General features: G+C 33.1%; 1 protein-coding gene across 1 annotated transcript in view; it reads right to left on the reverse strand.

Annotated features, from left to right (window-relative positions):
* CNBD1 (cyclic nucleotide binding domain containing 1) overlaps positions 1-22,544 on the reverse strand; it is a 472,936-nt gene that overhangs the window by 229,114 nt on the left and 221,278 nt on the right. The window contains exons 5-6 of the mRNA XM_047728365.1: positions 16,433-16,578; positions 468-658 (exon numbers count right to left, since the gene is read on the reverse strand). Of these exons, the coding sequence (XP_047584321.1) occupies positions 468-658; positions 16,433-16,578 (337 nt within the window). The remainder of the gene's footprint in view (positions 1-467; positions 659-16,432; positions 16,579-22,544) is intronic.

A 22,544-nucleotide genomic window follows, 5' to 3' on the forward strand; every position in this document is an offset into this window, starting at 1 on the left:
CAAGGATTTTCCTCAGGTAAAACCTTCCAACTGTAAAGGAATCAATCCCTTGATCACCTTAGCATTGTTCTTGAGATTAACAGGATAAGCATGCATTCTTAATTTGTCAAAAAGACCTTTCATGATCTGTCCTGTTTTCCTCTCCTCAAACCATTTGTTCCCTCTTCCTTATCTCAAACTACCCATCTTCCTCATTCGGTGATCCAACCACATTGGCTTTGTCCTAGTTATCAAATACTCTATATAATCCCCGCCAGTGCGTGGTATGTTGTTGAAGGCATCCCTCATTAAAATTTCTTAAACAAATTTCAAGTTCAATATTAATAGTATAATTTTCATTTTTAAAAGATATATTATCTTTAATACTTAAGAATTCACTGAGATACTTGGATTTAAATATCTGAAAGAGATCAAGTTTTATAATGATACTTTGTTGTTTATGGAAAAAGCAAAAACTCATTTCTTACTGTTGCGTCACATGAAGGTGGGTGCATCTCAGCAAGCATAAAGTTTTTGAAGTCTTCATTGACAAATCCTTGGAAACGCTGAGGTATGAAAGAAGCTGTTGACTCATTTTTTTCAATCAGATTGCTATGTATCTTTGTTTGAGGTCTAGCTGAACCTTTCAGTATTATATAAAATCCATCATTTCCAACCACTGAAACAAAACAAAACCAAAAAAGCTATACTATTGACTATTTCCCAGGCTTTCTGATATAGACATGACCACAACACATATTACAGTTGCTTTGCTTTTATAGATTTCTCTTAGTTTATGCAATGAGAACTCTAATGTAGCAGTTAGGCATTCACAAATAATTTACTCAAATAAGAATAAAAAACACTATACTCAAATACTATACTCAAAAAAGAATAGTAAAAACATGTCTCCATATTTGGAGAATTCTTTTCTGACAATTATAATAATCGATCCTCTTATGGAACTGATAGATTCTAGAAAAAGAACCATGGTAACATGTTACAATTAATAATTTAAGATATTTAAAGAAAAATAGGATCAGAAAATTCTTTGAATTTTTTAAAATGTTCTCTTCCCCTCAAAAATGCAATTTTGCTTATTTTGTATAAGTAACTATATATATATGTAAATTTTTATTTGTCTTTCCTCTGGGTATGATGATGATTGCTCATAGCGCTCATTTAGAAAGAGAGATCATTATTAGAAAGAAAAGTTTTTTTCTAGTATTTCTTTTGCTTCACATTGTAACTCTCCATAATCTTCCTAAAGTTTAACTATGCTCCTGTAAGTATGGTTGGTTTACTCAGTTGCGAGCATTCTGAATGAGACTTAAATCTGTTCTAGTTCTTCTGAAGCCTGACCTTTTATTTTTTTTTTTATTTTTATTTTTTTTTATTTATTTATTTTATATTTATTTTATTATTATTTTTTTAAAGATTTTATTTATTCATTTTACAGACAGAGATCACAAGTAGGCAGAGAGAGAGAGGAGGAAGCAGGCTCCCTGGTAAGCAGAGAGCCCGACGTGGGGCTCGATCCCAAGACCCTGGGACCATGACCTGAGCCGAAGGCATCGGCTTTAACCCACTGAGCCACCCAGGCGCCCCTGAAGCCTGACCTTTTAAAGAAGCAAAGCATAGGACTGGATTATGTCATTTTCCAATTGTTTACATTATTTTATAGGATTGGAGCAAATTATTCAAGTGTTGTGAGAAGAACTTTTCTTAAATTTTACTTATTATCTTGCAATAAATAGAAACTTTACAAATTGATTTTTAAGAACAATTGTAGGTTTTTGGGTTGTTTTTTTTTTTCTAAGAAATGACAACTGCTTGCCTTCTCTGCTTTTTTCTAAATGAGTGCTTTATTAGTGGGGCTTTCTTGGTAATCATCTGTACACAGTGACTATAGGATAGTGATTTTCAGTCTTCTTTAAAGCAAGGGTTGTGCTTGCTTGAATGCCTGAGCTTAAAATAGATTCCTTTCTGGATAGCACAATATCACTTCTTACTAAACATCTAATCTATGTGGTGAAAGCACTGTAGAAACATTGCTTTTAAATAGCTATCAGATGAGCTTTATGAGAACTACATTGTAGAAAGAACACTGTAAAGGTAAAAGGTATAAAATTTTGTAAGAGTATTAATGATTTTGACCAATTACATAGGTGAAAAAAGCAGTTGGGTGAAATGTGTATTCTGATAAATAAATTTGTATTCTGTTTTTGTATAGATTTTTTTTAAGATTTTATGTATTTATTTGACAGAGATCACAAGTAGGCAGAAAGGCAGGCAGGGGGCGGGGGGGTGGGAAACAGGCTCCCTGCTGAGCAGAGAGCCCAATGCGGGGCTTGATCCCAGAACTCTGGGATCATGACCTGAGCTGAAGGCAGAGGCTTTAACCCACTAAGCCAGGCACCCCTGTTCTTGTATAGATTTAACTGGCATTTCTTAGTATAGAATAAAAATTGTAGAAAGAGCTACATTGTGTGAAATAATTTTATTCCAAGGGCTCCTAGTTGCTTACCCAATATGAATAGTCTTTTCCTTTACTAACAAAACCACAGTTTTATCGGGTGTTGCCTGTGCCAGTTTAAAAATTACATTTGCCAATACTCTTACATGCATGGCTCTGTGACACGATTCTGATTAACAAAACATTGGGAGAATTTTTGCTTTCCAAATATGCATGTCACTCCTTCCTGGATACCAAGACAAAGATATGTTAGAGCTGGAGAAGCATCTTGCTTCTAAAAGGAAATGGCAAGGAGAACATTAGGATATTCACCTTGATACCTTTAAATCTATCTTGTGACTTCTCATTATGTAACATAAATAAATTCTGAAATTTTTGTAAACTAGTGCCATTTAGTTCTCTATTACTCACAACTGAACACAATTTCTGTGAATATTGTTGTAATTTCACTTAACTCTAACCGTAACACAGGTTTGCCTTACTGATGGAACTGACTCTTCTGGTGCTCTGAAGAAAACCTTCCTTTTTATTCAGGGTTTGGCTTGATGAGAGTGAATATGACTAAATAATCTCTACATACAATGCATTAATTTTCACATTTATATTAAAAAAATATCTGTAATATTAAGGAGGCCTTTAAGGAGTTAAACTAAATAGCAGGGAAGTAGAATTTGAGATTCACGCCAGAAAATATTTTATCAACCCTCAAATTATAACTCACAAATAATAAGTCAAATTAAGCTATTCTGGAAGCTGCTAACTCTCCATTATATATAAAGACAATGATTGTATTTGGGTTGCCTAGGTGGCTCAGTTGGTTAAGTGTCTGCCTTTGGCTCAGGTCATGATCTCAGAGTCCTGGAATCAAGTCCCGCATCCAGCTCATTGCTCAGCAGGGAGCCTGCTTCTCCTCTGCCTGCCGCTCCCCTTGCTTGTGCTCTCCCTCTCTCCCTCTTTCTCTTTCTATCAAATAAATTTTAAAAATCTTTTAAAAGATAACAGAAAATGAAAATTCTCAGAATTCATGTAACATCTGAAACTGGTCCACAAATATATAGATAAATGATATACACAAAATTAAAAAAAGGTCTAGAAGAAAAAAATACAATAGAGTTAAGCTTTCAAATAACAATTGAAATATTACTTAAAAATCACAAAGTGGTGTTAAACTTATGAATTGTGACAAAAATATATTTATTAACAATGTAAGATAAATACAAGCTTTTGAAATTCATAAGCAATGAGAAGGAACCTATAACATAGGCTCCTTATTCAAATTCTCAAAATACACAAAATTACAGTATATAACTTTTTAGAAAAAAAAGCACTCCAAGCATCTAAGAAAAATTTGACTATAAGAATTAAAATACAGATCAAAATGTATTTTAAATTTTTATTTTAAATTTAATATTTTAATAATAATTAAATAATTTAATTTAATATTTTAAATCTTGATTCCCAGATCTTGCAAAAGTAAAAGAATTCAATAAATTCAAGGTGGTTAAGATTAATTTCATATTATTATTTATCTAGCCAAACTCCATGACATGAAAAGGCAAAAAAACAAAAACAAACAAACAAACAAAAAACACAAACATATTTTCATAAGGGCTTCAAGAAATTTCCTAGTACAGGACGGACCTCATGTCTTAAAATATCTTTTAACCACACTTGAATTAGCTGAACAAAAGGCATTCAAAAGGAACTGAGAATACTAATAAGGGAAAGTTTACTCATTTTGGTACTGAGTTTTCAAAAGGTCAAAGGCCAAATACGAAGTTTGATTAAAGGAAACACGTTTGTGAATTCCTGACTAAGAGTCTCCTGGTCTCTGGTTCAGCTAAAATCAACCATTTTAAAAGGATTTAAATGTTTCAAGGAACTATAATTGGATAAATAAAGTCATATTGTCACCTGGGTAATTCTTACTTGGCCTGTAAAATTGAGTTTTAAGTGTTATCTATTTACCAGGGAAGCCTTTGCCTGACCTCTGCCTTGCTGCCATCCATACTAATTAACGCCCCTCCTCTGCGACCTTTTTTCAAAGAATTTCTGTCATGATACTACGTTTTCAGTGTCTGCCAACAGATTCTAACCTCTTGGAGAAGGATCTCTAACTTTGCTCTCAGTATCTCCAGCCCAGAGCATATTGCCTGGATTACTTTAGACATTTAGCAAATACTCGAATGAACAAAAACTTAATGAATTGTCCTTATTGTATTTCTCCCCAAAGAATCTTTTAAAACATTTGGGGAACAACTCATTTTTTTCCTTAGAATTCTGTCTATTGAGAAATAAGACAAAATTCCTGGGTGGCCTAGTTTCTTCCCGGTCCATTAGGTGGGAACTTAGGAAAATACCAGAAAGTTATGTGACTTTTAAGCGAGGTGGTTTTATTCATGGAATCCTCATATTATAAGGTCTAAATGGTCCCATAGATAACATAACAAAAGCAATGAATAATTTTTCACAACTTTTATTATATTAAGGTATGTTTGGAGATAGGATTTTGCTCTTTGGGGCTATTTTTCTTCCCATAAATTACCAGGAGAAGTTATATTAAGTATGTCTCATCACCTTTTTTTGAATACTGCTATAACCTGTGGAAAATAATCTACAAGTAACATTGGATATTTATTTTAAGATTAAAAAAAAAAAACTCAAATAAATAAATCTAGAGGTAAGTGGCAGGGATGAAGAGAAATTTATTTCATTTTATTTTGGGCACTGATCTTCCACTGGAATAGTATTAATATTGACACTTCCTGTCCAATATTTGCAGAGATTTCATAAAGGGAGAATTTATAATTTCACAAATTGTTGATTGTTTTTAATAACCTTAAAACATTTTTGATATTTTTACTTAGTTCTTACAAAAAAAAAAAAAAACACACACACTAAGAAAATTCCATATTTCAAATTGCTTGTTCATATCCATAACGTGTTATATTAAGACCAAGGCTGGGACACCTGAGTGGCTCAGTCCGTTAAGCATCTGCCTTCAGTTCAGGTCATGATCCCAGGGTCCTGGGCAGGCAGAGGGAGAAGCAGGCTCCCTGCTGAGCAAGGAGCCTGATGTGGGACTGGATTTTAGGACTCTGGGATCAGGACCTGAGGCAAAGGCAGATGCTTAACAGACTGAACCACCCAGGCATCCCTACAATATTGTTTTAAATTTTAGTGAAGAAATGGAACAAGGAAAAACAAGATGGAGGCAGGGATATATTAAATTACAAAACAAAATCTGTAAAATGCTATTTATTTGTGAGGAGATAGTACTGGGCCAATGGACAATTTTCACTCCATTTTCCTTACTTTAAAAGAAATTTTAATATTACTAGTTACCTGTAGTTTAGTAACTACAAGAGATTTTTACTCCATTTTTTAATAAATTTTTACTACATTTTCCTTACTTTAAAAAAATTTAATATTATTAATTACCTGTAGTTTAGCAACTACAAGAGATTTTTTTAAATTGACTTGACTGGAAGTCTCAATACCACTGAATTTCCTGGGAGTTCTCAAAAAAAGAAAACAATGTACTGTAAACACAGCTAAATTTTTCACAAAACACATTATTTAAAATATCTTTTTTTTTAAGATTTTATTTATTTATTTGACAGAGAAAGATCACAAGTAGGCAGAGAGGCAAGCAGAGAGAGAGAGAGAGAGAAAGGAGGAAGCCGGCTCCCTGCTGAGCAGAGAGTCCGATGTAGGACTCGATCCCAGAACTGAGATCATGACCTGAGCCGAAGGCAGAGGCTTAACCCACTGAGCCACCCAGGCGCCCCATTATTTAAAATATCTTATACCAGGTTATAACCAGAGTATTTCTAAAGACTTAAAAATCATTTCTACATGGGAAGATCAAAAGGATGGCACCTGGGTATATAACCATGGAATTCACTGATACAATCCAAAGGTGTTACTTTACCTGAAAGAATGAATGAATGACATCTATTCTCAGACTATCATTCAATATATTGACTAAGAACTGTGTTCTTAGACAAATTTTGAATTGGTACTGTGTATTCAAGAATGCAGTGGCTGGGAATGACCTGTAATACTAATTAATGAATACATTCATTTGTTAAAGATTTATTGAGTAGACTATTTTGTCCAAGCACTGCAAGTTAGGTCATGTTTCAGATTAAGAACCTAAGTACATTAGAGTCAGCTCTGTTTTTGAAATGAGGAGAAATAAGATAGCTTGGGAAGCCAAAGAACTTGAGACCAAATCATGCCTGAAGAATGTTATGGTATATATGCCTAGAGATATGCAGGTGGTAAATTAAGAAATTTTTTATCTCTAAAAATAAGTGGAAGCACCTACAACACACAAAGAATGTGTTCTTTCTGACCCAAATTACATAAAATTGAACATTTTAAAGTAGTTATCCAAAGTTCTGGTCTATTAAAACAAAGAAAAAAGTCTCAGTAAAGGTTTTAAAAAATATCTTCTCTTAAGAAATACAACTTCCAGATGGATTTTCCACTATTTTTTGATTTTTAAAATATATCTCTGGATAGCAAGGTCAAGTTTTTGTTCATGGTTGTTAATAAAAGTCAATTAATCTTTAGAGAAATCTATATAATTCATAATTTGAGCTTTAGAATTATTGGCTTATCCAGGGAGATTCTTTCTAATAATAATTAAATATCATGAAGAGTTGTCTATTAATGTCATTATTTCTATTGTCTCCAATGAATATAATATATAAATCACTTCATACATTGACATTTAAAAACTCTGTGGCTACATATCAAATACAGTTGATTAAAAATTTCTACTTTAAAATATACCAACAATTTTATGAAACATCATGTACCCCAAATTATATTCCAGCTTAATCTTGATTAAAGTACATAATTATATTCTAGCTTAAATCTTGATTAAAGTACATAATTATTCAAAATGTTTTTTTCTGAAATTTTCACAGTGATTCCTAACATTAAGCTAAACCACATTCTAATCCTAAATGTATCAATTTTAGTAAATTTTTAAACCATATTCTAAATCTAAATGGATCAATTTTAGTAAATTTTTAAAATTCATGGCAAAAATTATGGATATAAAACTGACTGATAGGGACGCCTGGGTGGCTCAGTTGGTTGGACGACTGCCTTCGGCTCAGGTCATGATCCCGGGGTTCCGGGATCGAGTCCCACATCGGGCTTCCAGCTCCATGGGGAGTCTGCTTCTCCCTCTGACCTTCTCCTTGCTCATGCTCTCTCTCACTGTCTCTCTCTCAAATAAATAAATAAAATCTTAAAAAAAAAAAAAACTGATGATTTGACTCATTTCCTCTACAAAATACAAAGATTGGGGCCAATATATCACTTAAGTAACTTTTATCATTTTACATGTTTTTTCTAACTTCTGGTTTATGAAAACTACCATTATCTTCCCTATAATCACATTTTTCAATGTTCTATTTTAAGTTTTAAAATAAACTTAAAGAAATATTTCTGTATTATTTTCCTTTACTACTAAAAGCCATCTTAACCATTTTATTGGTATCACTTTTACAAAATGTCACAGTATATTTTGGACACTTTAAAGATAAAAATTTACAGTAAACATTAAATCCGGGCCAGTGCCATGAAAATGACATATCACATCAAGAACCATTCCAATAGTAGATAACAGCATAACCATGCAAAACTGTTTTCACACTAGGAAAGATCAGAAAAGGAAGACTGCTTTCTATGATGCATCATGTGGGCAGACATTCTAGATTATCCATAAAAAAAAGTGTATCAGTTAATGATACATACTGCCTTTGTGAAGGCTTATTGATGATATGCATTTAAAAAGTTTCTTGATATTGTAGAATTGCAGGAGTTTAATTACTTAAGGAATTTTTTATTTTATTTTACTTTACTTTGATTTAATTTAATTTTACTTTATTTTTGCTTGAAGAGCCAGCAAAGGGCAAGAGAATACCAAAGACTGGCTTCAGGTTCAAAAGCCCTGGTTCAACCCTTTGCTAGAGTGAAACTAGTAAAGCTGAATTTCAGTCTTCAAACACAAGAAAGGGATAGTCCTATAAAGCTACAAAGCTAAGATATCTCTCTCAAATAATTAATGGTGGTAGAAGGAATTTACACACCATGAAAATTATTCTAATATAAGGTATTTTTAAAAGCTAATAAGAAAGAAGTTTTTTTTCTCCTATGGCAGTATTCCCCCAGATATGCTGCACAGAGCTGCTTCCTGAGGTGGGGAAAGAAAACACGGGGATAACTTACTTCTGAAGTCATTTAGTATCTATGTAGTGTCCTACAGGAAATACTCAATGCATGCTGGCATTTTGAAGTCTTTGAATTTTCACACGTCCATTTCCTCAGAAAACTCATTTCTGTTTGTTTGTTTGTTTATTCTTCATATTTTTAATGTTAAACATTTATTAAGACTTATTGACTTCAAATTTCAGGAATTTCCAGGTGCTGGCATGTATTAAGGTATTAGTGGTGTCCAGTGGTTTCTGATAGTTTAAAGAAAAAATTACTTTAAAAAATAGCTTATAGCTTATAGCCACAGAAAGAATGAAGTACATGATACAATGTGGATGAACCACAAAAATATGTAAAGTTAAAGAAGCCAGACACAAAAGGTCACATATTGTATGATTCTATTCATATGGATTTTCTGAAATAGGTAAATCTATGGAGACAGAAAGCAGGCTAGTGTGGAGCCTGATGCAGGGCTCAGTCTCATGACCCTGAGAGATCATGACCTGAGCTGAAACCAGAGTCTTATGCTTAACAGACTGAGCCACCCAGGCACCCCTTACTTTGAGTTTTAAAATGACTTTATTGAGATAAAATTCAAATTCCATGAAATTCACTTTTTAAAATACAAAGTCCATTAGGGTTTTTTTAGTATATTCAAAGAGACTTACAGTCAGCATCATAATCTAATGTTAGAATATTTTCATCATCCCCAAAGGGAATTCATACTCATCAGCAGTCATGCCTCAAGGCCCTATTCCCCCAAGTTCCTGGCAACCACTAATTGTTTTCTCAAATAAATTTGCCTAGAGATTTCTTATCAATGAAATTATAAATATGCATCTTTTGTAAGTAGTTTCTTTCATTTAGCATAATGTTTTCAAGATTCATCCAGATCGTAACCTGTACTTTATTCCCTAGTACTACCAAACAATATTCCATTATGAAGATATAGCACTTTTTTTTTAAAGATTTTATTTATTTATTTGACAGAGAGAGAGATCACAAGTAGGCAGAGAGGCAGGCAGAGAGAGAGGAGGATGCAGGCTCCCCGCTGAGCAGAGAGCCCGATGCGGGCCTTGATCCCAGGACCTGAGCCGAAGGCAGAGGCTTTAACCCACTGAGCCACCCAGGCGCCCGAAGATATAGCACATTTTTAAAAATTCATTCATCTTTTTTTGGAAATCTGGCCTGTTTCCATTTGGGGAATAAATGAATAAATCTCTGCGGACATTTGTGTACAAGTTTGAATGAATGCAAGTTTTCATTTATCTGGTATATCTGAGTAGACTTGCTCAATCAAATGCTAACTTTATGTTTAACATTTGAGGAGTTGCCAAAATATTTTCCAGAGTGGCTTCACCATTTTACTATCCCATCACAAATGTGTGAGAGTTTCAATTTGCCTACATCTTAATGGTTATGATTGTCTGTTTTTTATACTTAAGTCATCTTAATGGGAAGGGAGTGGTATATAATTGTGAATTGATTTACAATCCTCTAATGACTAATGATGTTGGTCAATTTAATATGCTTATTGGCTATTTGTAAATCATATTTTGAAATGTACCTGTTCAAATAATTTACTCATTTTTCAGTTTGGTTAATTGCCTTTTTATTATTGAGTTGTAAGTGTTCTTCATAATCTGGATATGAGTCTCTTATCACAGGTATGATTTGCAAAAACTTTCTCCCATTCCAAGGGTTGCATTTTCATCTTTCTTGATTGTGCTCACTGAAGTTCAAAATTTAAAATTTTTATAAAATCCAGATTATCTGTTTTTTTCTTCTGTCACTTGTGCTTTCTGTGTCATGTTTAAGAAAGCATAGCTTAATCCATGGTCACATGATTAATTTGAAAATTTTCCTGTAAGAGTTTTGTGGTTTTGTTCTCACATTAGGTCTCTGATCCATTTTAGATTAGTAATTATATATAGTGTGAGTTAAAGGTCTGACTTCATTCTTCAGCATGTGGATTGATATACAGATGTGCCAGCACCATTTTTTGAAAAAATTACCTTTTCTGGAATTGAATTTTCTTGACACTCTTGTTGCAAATCATTTGGCCATGAAATTAAAGCTTTATTTCTGCACTTCCAATTTTATTCCATTAATCTCTATGTCTAATTTTGTGCTGGTATTATACTGCCTTAAAACTGTAGGTTTGTAATAAGTTGCAAAATCAGATGTGTGTATCCTCCAACTTTATCATTGGTTTATAAAAAAAAGTTGCTCTTCAGGGACCTCTAAATTTCCATATAATTTTAGAATCAGCTTACCAACCCCTAAAAAAAAGACAGCTGGTATTTTCATTAGAGATTGTGTTAAATCTGTAGATCAATTTAGGAGTATTGCCATCTAAACAATATTAGGTCAAATTAGCCACCAGACAGGTCAAATCACTTGGATGGAACTTTTAAGAAGGATGCAAACCTATTCTGCCACCACCAGTGGCCGTTAGTCTGGTTTTTACAGCTACCATAACTTCAAGGCTGCTGCTTTTCAGGTAACTGCAAAATTAAGCTATAGTGAGATGGGAAGAGGGGAAGTCAAAATGTTGTAAAACTCACTCTTCTTAGTAAGATTCCACCATTTTTCTGGAATAAACACATCTGGATTGATGTAGGTCTTTTCCAGAGTTATGAAAAAGTTGATATTCACAGTTTTTGCCACTCTGTTCATTTACGGATTTTTTTGGAAGTCCTTAATGTTCTATTCCAAAAGTGCTTCTCTGGCTTATTTATTTTTTGTAGCTGTTTGTTTTAATATCCATTACCTGCAGCTGAACTCCATGAAAACTCTTTAGGAAATGTCATCCTAAAACACTGAAGAAAATGTTACTTTCAAAAGTCTTGTTGTCTTTCAAATATTAAATTAACAGTGTCATTTTTTCAATTCTTATTGTGCATGTTAACATAGCAAGGCATCTTTTTTTTTTTTAAGATTTTTTTTATTTATTTATTTGACAGAGAGAGATCACAAGTAGACGGAGAGGCAGGCAGAGAGAGAGAGAGAGGGAAGCAGGCCTCCTGCTAAGCAGAGAGCCCGATGTGGGACTCGATCCCAGGACCCTGAGACCATGACCTGAGTCAAAGGCAGCGGCCCAACCCACCGAGCCACCCAGGCGCCCATATAGCAAGGCATCTTATGCATGTGTTATCTGACCACTCTATCTGCATTACCTTGTCCAGCTTGCTTAATATCTCTGTCTGTCAAGTTCCTTTTTTGTAAAATGAGGATTATAACCACACATGTCACAGAATTTTTAAAGTATTATGCAAGGTAGTACTTATAAATTATTAAGAGTAGTGCCAGATCAAAAAATATTTTATATAATATATAATTATTCCATGGAAAATGCTGTTGGTGTACTGTACTGCATTAAATTTGGGTAGCATTAGCTTTGGGTAGTACAGACATTCTAACAATATTTTTTCTTCCAATCCATGAGCATGGAATGTCTTTCCATCTTCTTATGTCATCTTCAATTTCTTTTATCAGTATTTTATAGTTTTCAGAGAACAAGTCTTTCACATGTTTGGTTAAGTTTATTTGTAGATATTTTATTGTTTTGGTACAATTGTAAATAGGACTGTATTCTTAACTTCTCTTCCTGCTGCTTCATTATTAGTGTATAGGAATGCAGATTTCTGTATGTTGATTTTGTATCCTGCAACTTTACTGAAATCATTTATCAGTTGTAGCAGTTTTTTGGTGGTCTTTAGAGTTTCCTATTTATAGTGTCATATGACCTGCAAATAATGATATTTTTTCTTCTTCTTAACCAATTTGGTTGCCTTTTTTTTTCTTGTTGTGTACTTTCTGTGACTAAGTCTTCCAATAATTTGTTGAATGGAAGTGGTGAGAGTAGGTATCCTTTGTCTAGTTCCAGACCTTATGGGAAAAGCTCTCAGTTTTGCACCTTGAGTATGATGTTGGAGGTGGGTTTTTCGTATAAGACCTTTATTATGTTGAGGTATGTTCCCTCTAGACTTACTCTGCAGAAATCATAAATGGATATTTATCATAAATGGATATTGTACTTTGTGAAATGCTTTTTCTGAATCTATTTAAATGGTCAAGTGGGGTTTTTTTTTATCCTTTTTGTTATGGATGCAATGTATCATGTTAATTGTTTTGTGAATATTGAACCACCTAGGCACCCCAGTAGTTTTTTATTAATTGAAAATATTCCAATACAGAAATGGAGAAAGTTATGCATATGGGGCTTCTACACTGGTATTACTTATTAATACTCCTGTATCAAATGCTCAGAGCAGTTATTTGTTGTGCTTGGGTAACACATGTTCTGATCAGCTGTTGAATAGTTCTATCATCTCTGGTTTTCAGTTTCACTATTTAGAAAGTAAGATTCCATGGCAAGATTAGAGAAATAAATATCATGGCAAAGGTTTCTGGTATCATCATGTGACTGAAGAGTTTGTATTAATTTTTGCATTAATTTTCTCAAAGTCTCACAACCATCTCTTGGGTAGGGAAAGACAGAAATGGAGCTAGCCCCTCACAATGCAGATGAAGACTGAAAAAGCTTTCTTGCCAGATTTCAAGGACAAATCTTCATGAATCAGGGCACACCACCTTAGTTGCAGTGAAAGTATATCCATGCTTTAGAATCAATGCATGTTCTTCAAGGCATGTTTGCTTTTAAGAGAACATTTGTCTTTATGATAGGCCTAAATATTTGCCCATTTCTATGACAAGAGCATATCATTTGAATTATGGTTAATTTACTTATAGAAAAGATGCCCGCTAGTTTTTTTTTTTTTTATGAGATTTGGCTACTGTGTTTTTATATGTTACATGAAATTCAAACCACAACAGAAAAGACAATCTATATAGGCTAAATAAATGTTAAAATTTAGTAACATAAAAATATTAGTCAGCATTAAAATAAATACAAGAGTTTACTTAAGTGAGGAACTGTGGTGTTTTGAGATATAACCTCATAAAAGGTGGAAGTAAAATTTTAAAAAATGAAAGAAATAAAAGAGAAATAACTCCTAAGACATAATAGACTTCAAAAAGAAAACAGTAAAGATGATAAAGATATAAGATAAAAACCCCTTATAGTAATTATTTCATGGAAATCTATCAATGTTAATATAAAGGTAGACAGTAATAAAATTTTGATCTGGGATCTAATTCCATGTTAGCCACCAAATTGAATTCTGAAGTAAGTTAATTCTCTTAGCTTTCATGAACTTTAGGTTGCCAATCTTAAAAATGCCTGCTGCTCAGGCCAAAATATAAGAGACCCAATGGAAAACTCTTGAAATCATTTGAATTAAGTAACATATATCTTTGGCTAAATATTTATATTGAGTTGTAGTGTCATTTTCACTTAAACTAGAGATATGTATATGTGTTAGCCAGTACTTAAAATCATAATATTATTATCCTGTTAATATTTTATTGTTTAAGAAAGCTGAGTGAGAAGGTGAGTGAGTAATGGGGAGTTTAGGAAGCTGCCTTAAATTCCAAAGTTCCAAAGAACCCACCAGAAGAGACCAGAAGGTGCAAACAGCTATGTAGGCTTGCAGGAGAGAAACCAAAGCCTCAGCCTCAGATTAAAGTCAGCAGCCTGGTGACAGGGGAATACTTTAAATAACAGCAGGAGAGGTGAAATGCACACATGAGTAAAGGAAAGAGAGAAAGACACTTGGTTATATCTTTTTTTTTTTAAGTTGGATGAATGAAGAGATTTACAAAGGTCAGATATTTAATGAATTGGCTGCTTGGGTAGTGAAACAGATCTGGACTCACTGAATCAGATGTCTTAAAAACTCAAGAGAAGGATTTTGACACAGGTAGATGTAAAGACAGAGACTTGTATTTTTTATAAAATGTTTGAAAATATGTTCTATTGAAATATGAATTGAAAAACCTTATTTAATATGAAAGATGAAATAAAAGTTGATATATATTTGTCAAGGAATGAAAGTTCACATTTTAATAGTCAATCACCCAACTTTTAAGATACCATCAGAATAGATGAATAGAATCATTTTTGCTTTGAAGTAATTTTAAAACCTTTTTGAAAAAAAAAAAAAAAAACAGTTACAAACACTAACCCGTGAATATATCTTTATTGTGAAAAATTCAACAAAAATATATGTAGAAGAAAGAGTTAATTCTTCACTGTCCCTCAACTCTTCCCTCCACCAAGGTAATGGTTTTTAAAATACTTATTTTTGGACTGTTTTCCTGGAGCTACTTCTATGTACTTTTTACTATGAATTTTTATATATGTATATATGCAGTACATCTGTATATATAACTTCAGATTTGTATAAATATGTGAAAATATAACCATATTATTAATATAACTCCACAATGACCCTATTTTTATCTACTGTCTTTAATAATTTTGATAAGTTTCCACGTCAATATACAGAGAGATCTACCTCATTCTTTTTAACAACTGCCTAGAATTTCATTGGATACATGTATCATAATTTAGTATGCCTTTTATTCCATGAAAGAGATGTATCATTGTAATAACCTATCTTCTGTTGAAGGTCATCTAGGTTGTTTCCATATTTTTACCATAATAGGTATAATTTCAGGGATTTATGATAAAAACAAATTAATTTTTAAATTACTATCCTCAAGTTAATGCAAAGCAATGGTAAATGTTCTTTCTTGCCTTTCAAAATCATTTTGTCCTTTGCAAACTCCTGTGATTTAATTTTCATTGCTTGATGTCAGATTAAATGAAACTAATTATAAGAGATGACCACTGGGGGAAAAGTCTTGAAATATTTCAACAGACATATGACATATTTCAAAAGACACATGCTCTCTGAAATTACAGTTATATTTTTAAGGCATGATCCTGATGAACCACTTTATAAAAACAGCAGAATATTAGACACAGAATGAGTTAAAGTGTGTTTGAAATTCAATTCTAATCAGAAATATTCTGCACGATATTTTATGCCTTATGGTTCTCATCTGTGGAGAAGAATAATAATACTTTTATTTGTGTCTGTGAGGAATAAATTAGGGATATCCCCTGACATAAATAACATATTAAATAAACTTAATTCTACTTTTCTAATAGGTATTTCACAATCGCAAAAAATGGTATTGAATTCTGTTGTGTCAGGTGTGTGTGTGTGTGTGTGTGTGTGTGTGTGTATTTGTATACCCCTCAAAAGTTACAATATGAAGTACTTCTATTAATGTACCCAATGTATCCTTGGTAAAGGGACTAGAAATTTAAAATTGGGAAACTAAAATCTGTCTGGAGAGGTTTTGTGCCCAATATCTGGGGCAATATCTGGATAAGTCAATTAATTGCTATGACCATTTGCTCTCTTAACTATGTAATCCAATGCTAGATTGTCATTAAATGTGTATATCAATGAGTGGTTTTCAAAGTATAGTCCCATACTAGCAGTGTCACCTGGAAAATTACTGGAAATGCAATTAAGCCCCATCCCACATCTACCAAACCAAAAACTTTAGAACTGAACACAGCAATTTGAGTCCTCTGCGTGATTGTGATGCATGCCCAATGTAGAGAAAACACTAGTGTATATCATTAAGACATCCATACTAAAATGTGGAATGTTATTCATTTCAGTACTTATAACTACAAACAAAATATACACAAACAGTGCATTTTAATGTATCAAGTGAAAATATCAATATTATAGAGAACTCAAAATAGTGACATACATTCTATGTTGCTAAATTCCCTCCAGATTAGTCTGTTACCTGTGCTGCCTTTTACCCAGGTTTCAGAAGTGACACTCTTACTAAGTATTTTCAGATGCTCCTCAGGTAACTGACAGGTCAAATCTGGAATTGTTTTCAGCATTTTCCACACAGTTTTGTGTTCACGCAATGTCCTATAAATGGGCCTTGAAACAACATCAAAAAGATTAGCAAATTGAGAGAACACAGCTTAACTACAAAGAGACAAACCAAAAATTCCTGATTTTCGAGCTTTCAAATTTGCATTTTTTTTTTATTCCAGGTTTGCTTAAGGATACCTATGATGATACTCTATTTTTGTTTTGGTAAACAACTTTAGAATTTATTCTCCTTCCAGCACTAAGATGTACATCCGTGAAACTTGAAACTTAAGGAAATTACCTAATGCCTTTACCTTCTTTTTATAGAAAACTCAGTGCTTCAATTATAAGACTACATCTTTTATTATTAGTCATTATAATAATAAAGACCTCTTTCGTTTAGTAAAAAGATTGATTTTTTAATCCAGTGTATACTTCAAATCCTTTCCAAGTACTATTAAATTAAATGAAGCTACAATTTAACATTTGATAAATATTTTAACTGAAAAAAATGCACATGTAATTTTAAATAAAACACAGTCATCCTGTGATGGATGATATTTATTTGCTTTAATCATTAAATTCACTATTTAATATATATAATACCATAATAAAGTTACAAAATTCATGTTGATCCTAAATTCTCAAGAGAGTAACTTATCATACCACTGCTAAATGCTCAATATTTTTCAAGCAATTTTAAAAAAATCTATTGTGAAAAATCAGTTTGGCTACAGAAAGGGAATTTGGGATACTCATAAATGCAGGTTTGCCAGAAATAGTCCCAGTTTAGATGTAATGTCCAGTTGAGACGCCTGGTATGCATGTGGTTGTGTGCACACATTTACTAGATGACAATATATTGTGCTTTTTGTGTTCTAGCAAAATAGAAGTTGGAAAAATACTAATGTAGTAGATAGTCTTAAGAAAGAGTCTTGAGGAAACTGGCTTCCTAGTTAACATCATTTAAAATGTGTACTTCAGATGCAGTAATAAAGATGAGTGTTATTAAATAACATTTTATAACAAAAACCTAAAATATGTATCATTGATTTAGCAATAAAACAGGAGGTGGTAAAAAATAATAATATCACAGGAAAAAAAGTGCCAAACTTTGATATATAAGTTGTCTGCAATAACTTATTGGAAGTTGGAAGGCATACCAAGTACCTAGGAAACCCACTGTTTCACAGAAAGTAGATGGAAAGAGCCAGAAAGTTACTGTTTTGTTTGCTCGATGTTACTTCTTTCTTGCAATGTATTATCAGGGGCCTAAAATTGGACAGTTTTCAAGCATAAACAGAAAGCAATGGAAGAGATCTAGCAATGTGTGGCATAAATGGAAAAGCCAAGTGCTTCTTGATTCCATGCAATAACAAAAAAAAAAAAAATTGAAAGATATTTGACTATCAAAGATCTATTTTCTCGATTAAATAAAGGCCCTTAATCCTGTGCCAAAGTCCTAATTACAAGCTTTGCCTTCTCAACCAAGCCCGTTGTTACAGAAGAACTTAAAGTAGCCTACATTAAAAGAGAGGAAGGCACAGGAAGAAGAAATAAACAAGAATTTAAAAACATTGTCTAGAACAGAACCTTGGATTTGGTTACTGGTATGCAGAAGATACTGAAAACAGATCAGAAACCCTGACAAATGATCCACATGGTCCATTGTTCTGAAATTCTCGTGGAACTTTTCATTTGATTCTAACATACACTCCTGTGTTTACCATCCTCAAGATGATAAATCAAGACAATCATGTCTGAAACTTGGCCTTCACTTCCTCTCTTTAAACACGGCCTTCCTTCACTTCTCTCTCATTTCTACCTTTACCATTTGTCAGGAATGTTTTTTACATACATCATACCCACTCTTTCCTTACCTATTCGATCTACAAAAGCTCTTAGGAAAGAAATTAGATTAACAACAACAACAACAACAACAAAACATACATTGAGAGGTGTTAGGAAAACTATAATGCCCAAATTATTACCAGTAGAAAGGAGCTTTTTTAAAAAATTAATAGTGTCATTATTATCATTACGAGTTATCAGACCACATACAATGGTGTGAAAGAAAATGTTATTTTCTTGAATTTTCATTATCCATCTCTATGTCTATTTCTAGCTCTAAATACAGCTAATCACAAAAAAGCAAAATGTTAGTATATTCTAAGTATTTAGAAAAATATTAGTTGGAAACAAAATAATTTCAGGATTTTCCCTTTACTTCTTTTTCTCCTGGTGATTATGCCAAACCTAAGAGCTTATAGAGTCATGACAAGTTACTAACTGGCTTCTGATGACCAGTATCTATGCTCACTGGCATCATAAGATGAAACTACTATGTATAACCATTGGCATTCATGCTGGCACCCATTGAATTCCTAAATGTTTCCAGTTGTAGGTACACATCATCTAGATTTTTGTTAAGCTCTTGTAAACCTGCTTACTTTTTCACTCGGCTAATTCTTCACATTTCTTGTGCTAAGGAGAGAGTACGATTGCTTCAGTGAGTATCTCTGGACAATGGGACACTGGTTAGGGCTCTCTTAAGACCTTTACATCCCTAATACTAGTAAACTCACATTTACTCAGATGTGCAAATGAAACAGAACTTCTGCATTTTTCTCTATTATAGTCTAAGTGTCCCCCATCTACTAGATTAGGGTTAAAACAACATTAAAAAAAATCCTTGCATTTTCCTCGTAAAATATTACATGCCTTCTGATACAGGCTCCATTTAACTTAAATGTTGAGGATACACGGAGCTTCCCATACTAGCTGATTTATATGGTTTTTCTTCAAGGACTTAAAGACTGTTTAGTAAAAATATTTAGTCTTCCAGAGTTACATTTTTCCAAGAGGTAGTGCAAGTATATCTCAGGATTGACTCTGTCCTCCTGGCACTGGTTGGAGAAACAGTTGGTCTGCATGTGTTGAAAATTTTGCCAAAGACATATAATCAACTTATATTACAGAACACATAAACACAGCTATTAAACTTGGGCAGGATGTTTGTCAATGAAACAAGAGTAAATCAGAGCAGTCAAATACAAATAAGGGGATAAAGTAAGGGGAATATGCTATTAAAAATATTTAAACTGGGGATCAAAGAGGTTAATTTCCTCAAGGACACATAACTAATAATAATAAAAAAGAAACTGAAATACTAAAAATTGTTGAGCTATGAGCAAATCATGCTGCTAGCACAAACACCACACACAAACACACAGGTGCAGAAACACACACACACAAAAACCCTAAATTTAAATAGAATAATTCCAGACACTCAATTAGTTCTGCAATAGGAAAAAAACACACAGTTTTCTTATTTAAAACAGAGTCAAATATTATATGTGGAAAGGTACACATGATAGCTTTAGGTAATATATTTAAAGTTGGAAATAAGTAGTCAATAATAGAGAAGAAGTATTCTACTTCATGTTTTCAAGAAGATATCATTTAGGTTATTACAGAATCAGGGATATAATACAGAATCCTATGTAGAAAGACAAACCTGCAGTATTGGTTATTAAGGCATACATTGCATGATTGCAAATATATCAGAAATACTCTAGGGGCAAGGTTATAACTAAATCTTAATGATCTGATTTTATAATTGAAAAATACCATAATTAAAATATTCACTGTAGACATTCTATTTTATGAACCAGAACTTAATGATTCAGAAATTACTACCTTCTTTAAGATTGTTTCCTTTACATAACTGTTTAAATTTAAAGTGTCAACTTATCTCATCAGTTATTGCCACCATCTGGTTTCCTCTTCCTTTAAAACAAGATAACTATATACTAGGCCATACCTGAAATAATAATTATCAAGTATAATTTCATCCATTAAACTATCATTCTAAATTGTTGCATATAGCTTGGCAAAATAACTGCATTGTCTATTATTTATTTTTTTATTTACATTTAATTTAAAATACCTAAGCTATTTAATTTAAAGAACTCTCTGAGTATGTAGGTATTAGAAATTCTGTTAAGACACCTTCCTATTCAGGGCACCTGGATGGCTCAGTCAGTCTTTTGATTCAGCTCAGGTCATGATCTCAGGGTCTCCATGAGATCCATGAGATGGAGTCCAGTGTCAGGTTCCAAACTGGGCATGGAGCCTGTTTAAGATTCTCTCTCTTCCTCTCCTTCTGCCTCCACAATCTTCAGCCCCTCAACCCTGTCCTCATTGGTCAGCTCACACGTGTTCTCCCTCTCTCTCAAAAAAAAGAAAAAAAAAAAGAAAAGAAAAAGAGAAAAGAAAAGACAGCTTCCTATTCCTGGGTGGTCAAATAGAAAAGAAAAATAAGCAAAAAAAACCAGGAGTAACGATTGCAAGACCTCATTCAGAAAGGGTTCCCAGAAGGCCCAAGAAGGTCTCTAAAATGAAAGTAAATGTCAGAAATGATAATTAATTTTTACTTTTCAAGGACTTATAAACATCAAAGAAGATATCTCTAGGTCCTGTCATAAAACAATCATTTCTTAAATAAAGATTTTATTTATTTATTTGAGAGACAAAAAGAACATAAGCAGAGGGAACAGCAGAGGGAGTGGGAGAAGCAGACTCCCTGCTGAGCCAGGAGCCGGATGCAGGGCTTTATTCCAAGGTCCTGGGATCATGACCTGGCCCTAAGGCAGACACTCAACCAAATGAGCCACCCACATGCCCCAAAACAATTATTTTTTAAATTGGAAGTAAAGGTATATGGAGATAGAGAGGATTCAAAATTTGAAGAGCTGTCAAAGTAAATAGGGAATAAGATTATTCTGTCTGGCAATTATGAACAGAGGTTATAAAGAGGTCAATTTTTTCTAATTAAAAGGTACAATTAAAATATTAAGAACAATAAAACAGATCCTTGGGAAATGTGTGTGTGTGTGTGTGTACAAACACACAAAATTCAACATTAGTTCCCTATCAAAATCTTCCTACTGTTTGGGTTCACACTTTCTTTTAATAATGGTTAAAAATAACCAACTAAACAGAAATCTACAGGAGGCTCAGTCTCATGTGCTGTTGGAAACTTGATAATCCTCTAATATCCCTGAGAACTTGGGAAAGCTTATGTTTCTCCCAGTAGTTTCTTGCTGTTTTCCTATTTTCACTAAATTCTTAATTTCTGGTCTCAAAGGCAGAATCAGCTGTGGTCAGTTTTATTTTGTTTTCTTTTAATAACATTTTATTCATTTCTATGTATAAGTCAGGTCAAATAGAGAACAAATTACCACTTGTCTCAATTTTTTATATTTTCACTAATATCATCATGTGATTCTTTATACAAGGATTGTACAAGAGCAATAGTATTCAAAAACACATACAGTCACAGAGCGGTCTGTTCAAACTAAATCTTACATAAAGTATTCATAAATAATGTCAATAAAAGCATAACAACAAAAAAAGCATAACTATACTACTTTAAGGAATAGGAAAACAGATCAGTTTCTACACAAGGTATAGTTTCCACATGGACCAACATGTTCACCTGAAGGAGATGTGAGGAATCCACAAGGCTGATGGAAAATTATGGGAAATCCAAGCTTCCTTTCAACATGAATGCTCTATTTTTTTAATTAGTTGATTTCCCACTGTATTTTATTTTATTTATATTGTGATATAATTATAAAAAATTACATTTTCTTTTTTTTTAAGATTTTTATTTATTTATTTGACAGACAGAGATCACAAGTAGGCAGAGAGGCAGGCAGAGAGAGAGAGAGGAGGAAACAGGCTCCCTGCTGAGCAGAGAGCCCGATGTGGGGATCGATTCAGGACCCTGGGATCATGACCTGAGCCAAAGGCAGAGGCTTTAACCCACTGAGCCACCCAGGCGCCCCAAAAAATTACATTTTCAAATCCAACTTTTTCCTTTTAAAATGAGAAAGTTTAGTCTTGTATATGTTAAGTAACTTGCCCAAGGTCACATAGATAATAAATAGCAGAGCCAGGATTTTATCCAGGTAGTCTCACTCTAGAATCCAGATCTCCATCTACTTAGCCACTATACTAAGTCAAGT

The sequence above is a fragment of the Lutra lutra genome, chromosome 4, assembly GCF_902655055.1.
Source record: "Lutra lutra chromosome 4, mLutLut1.2, whole genome shotgun sequence".
NCBI lineage: Eukaryota > Metazoa > Chordata > Mammalia > Carnivora > Mustelidae > Lutra > Lutra lutra.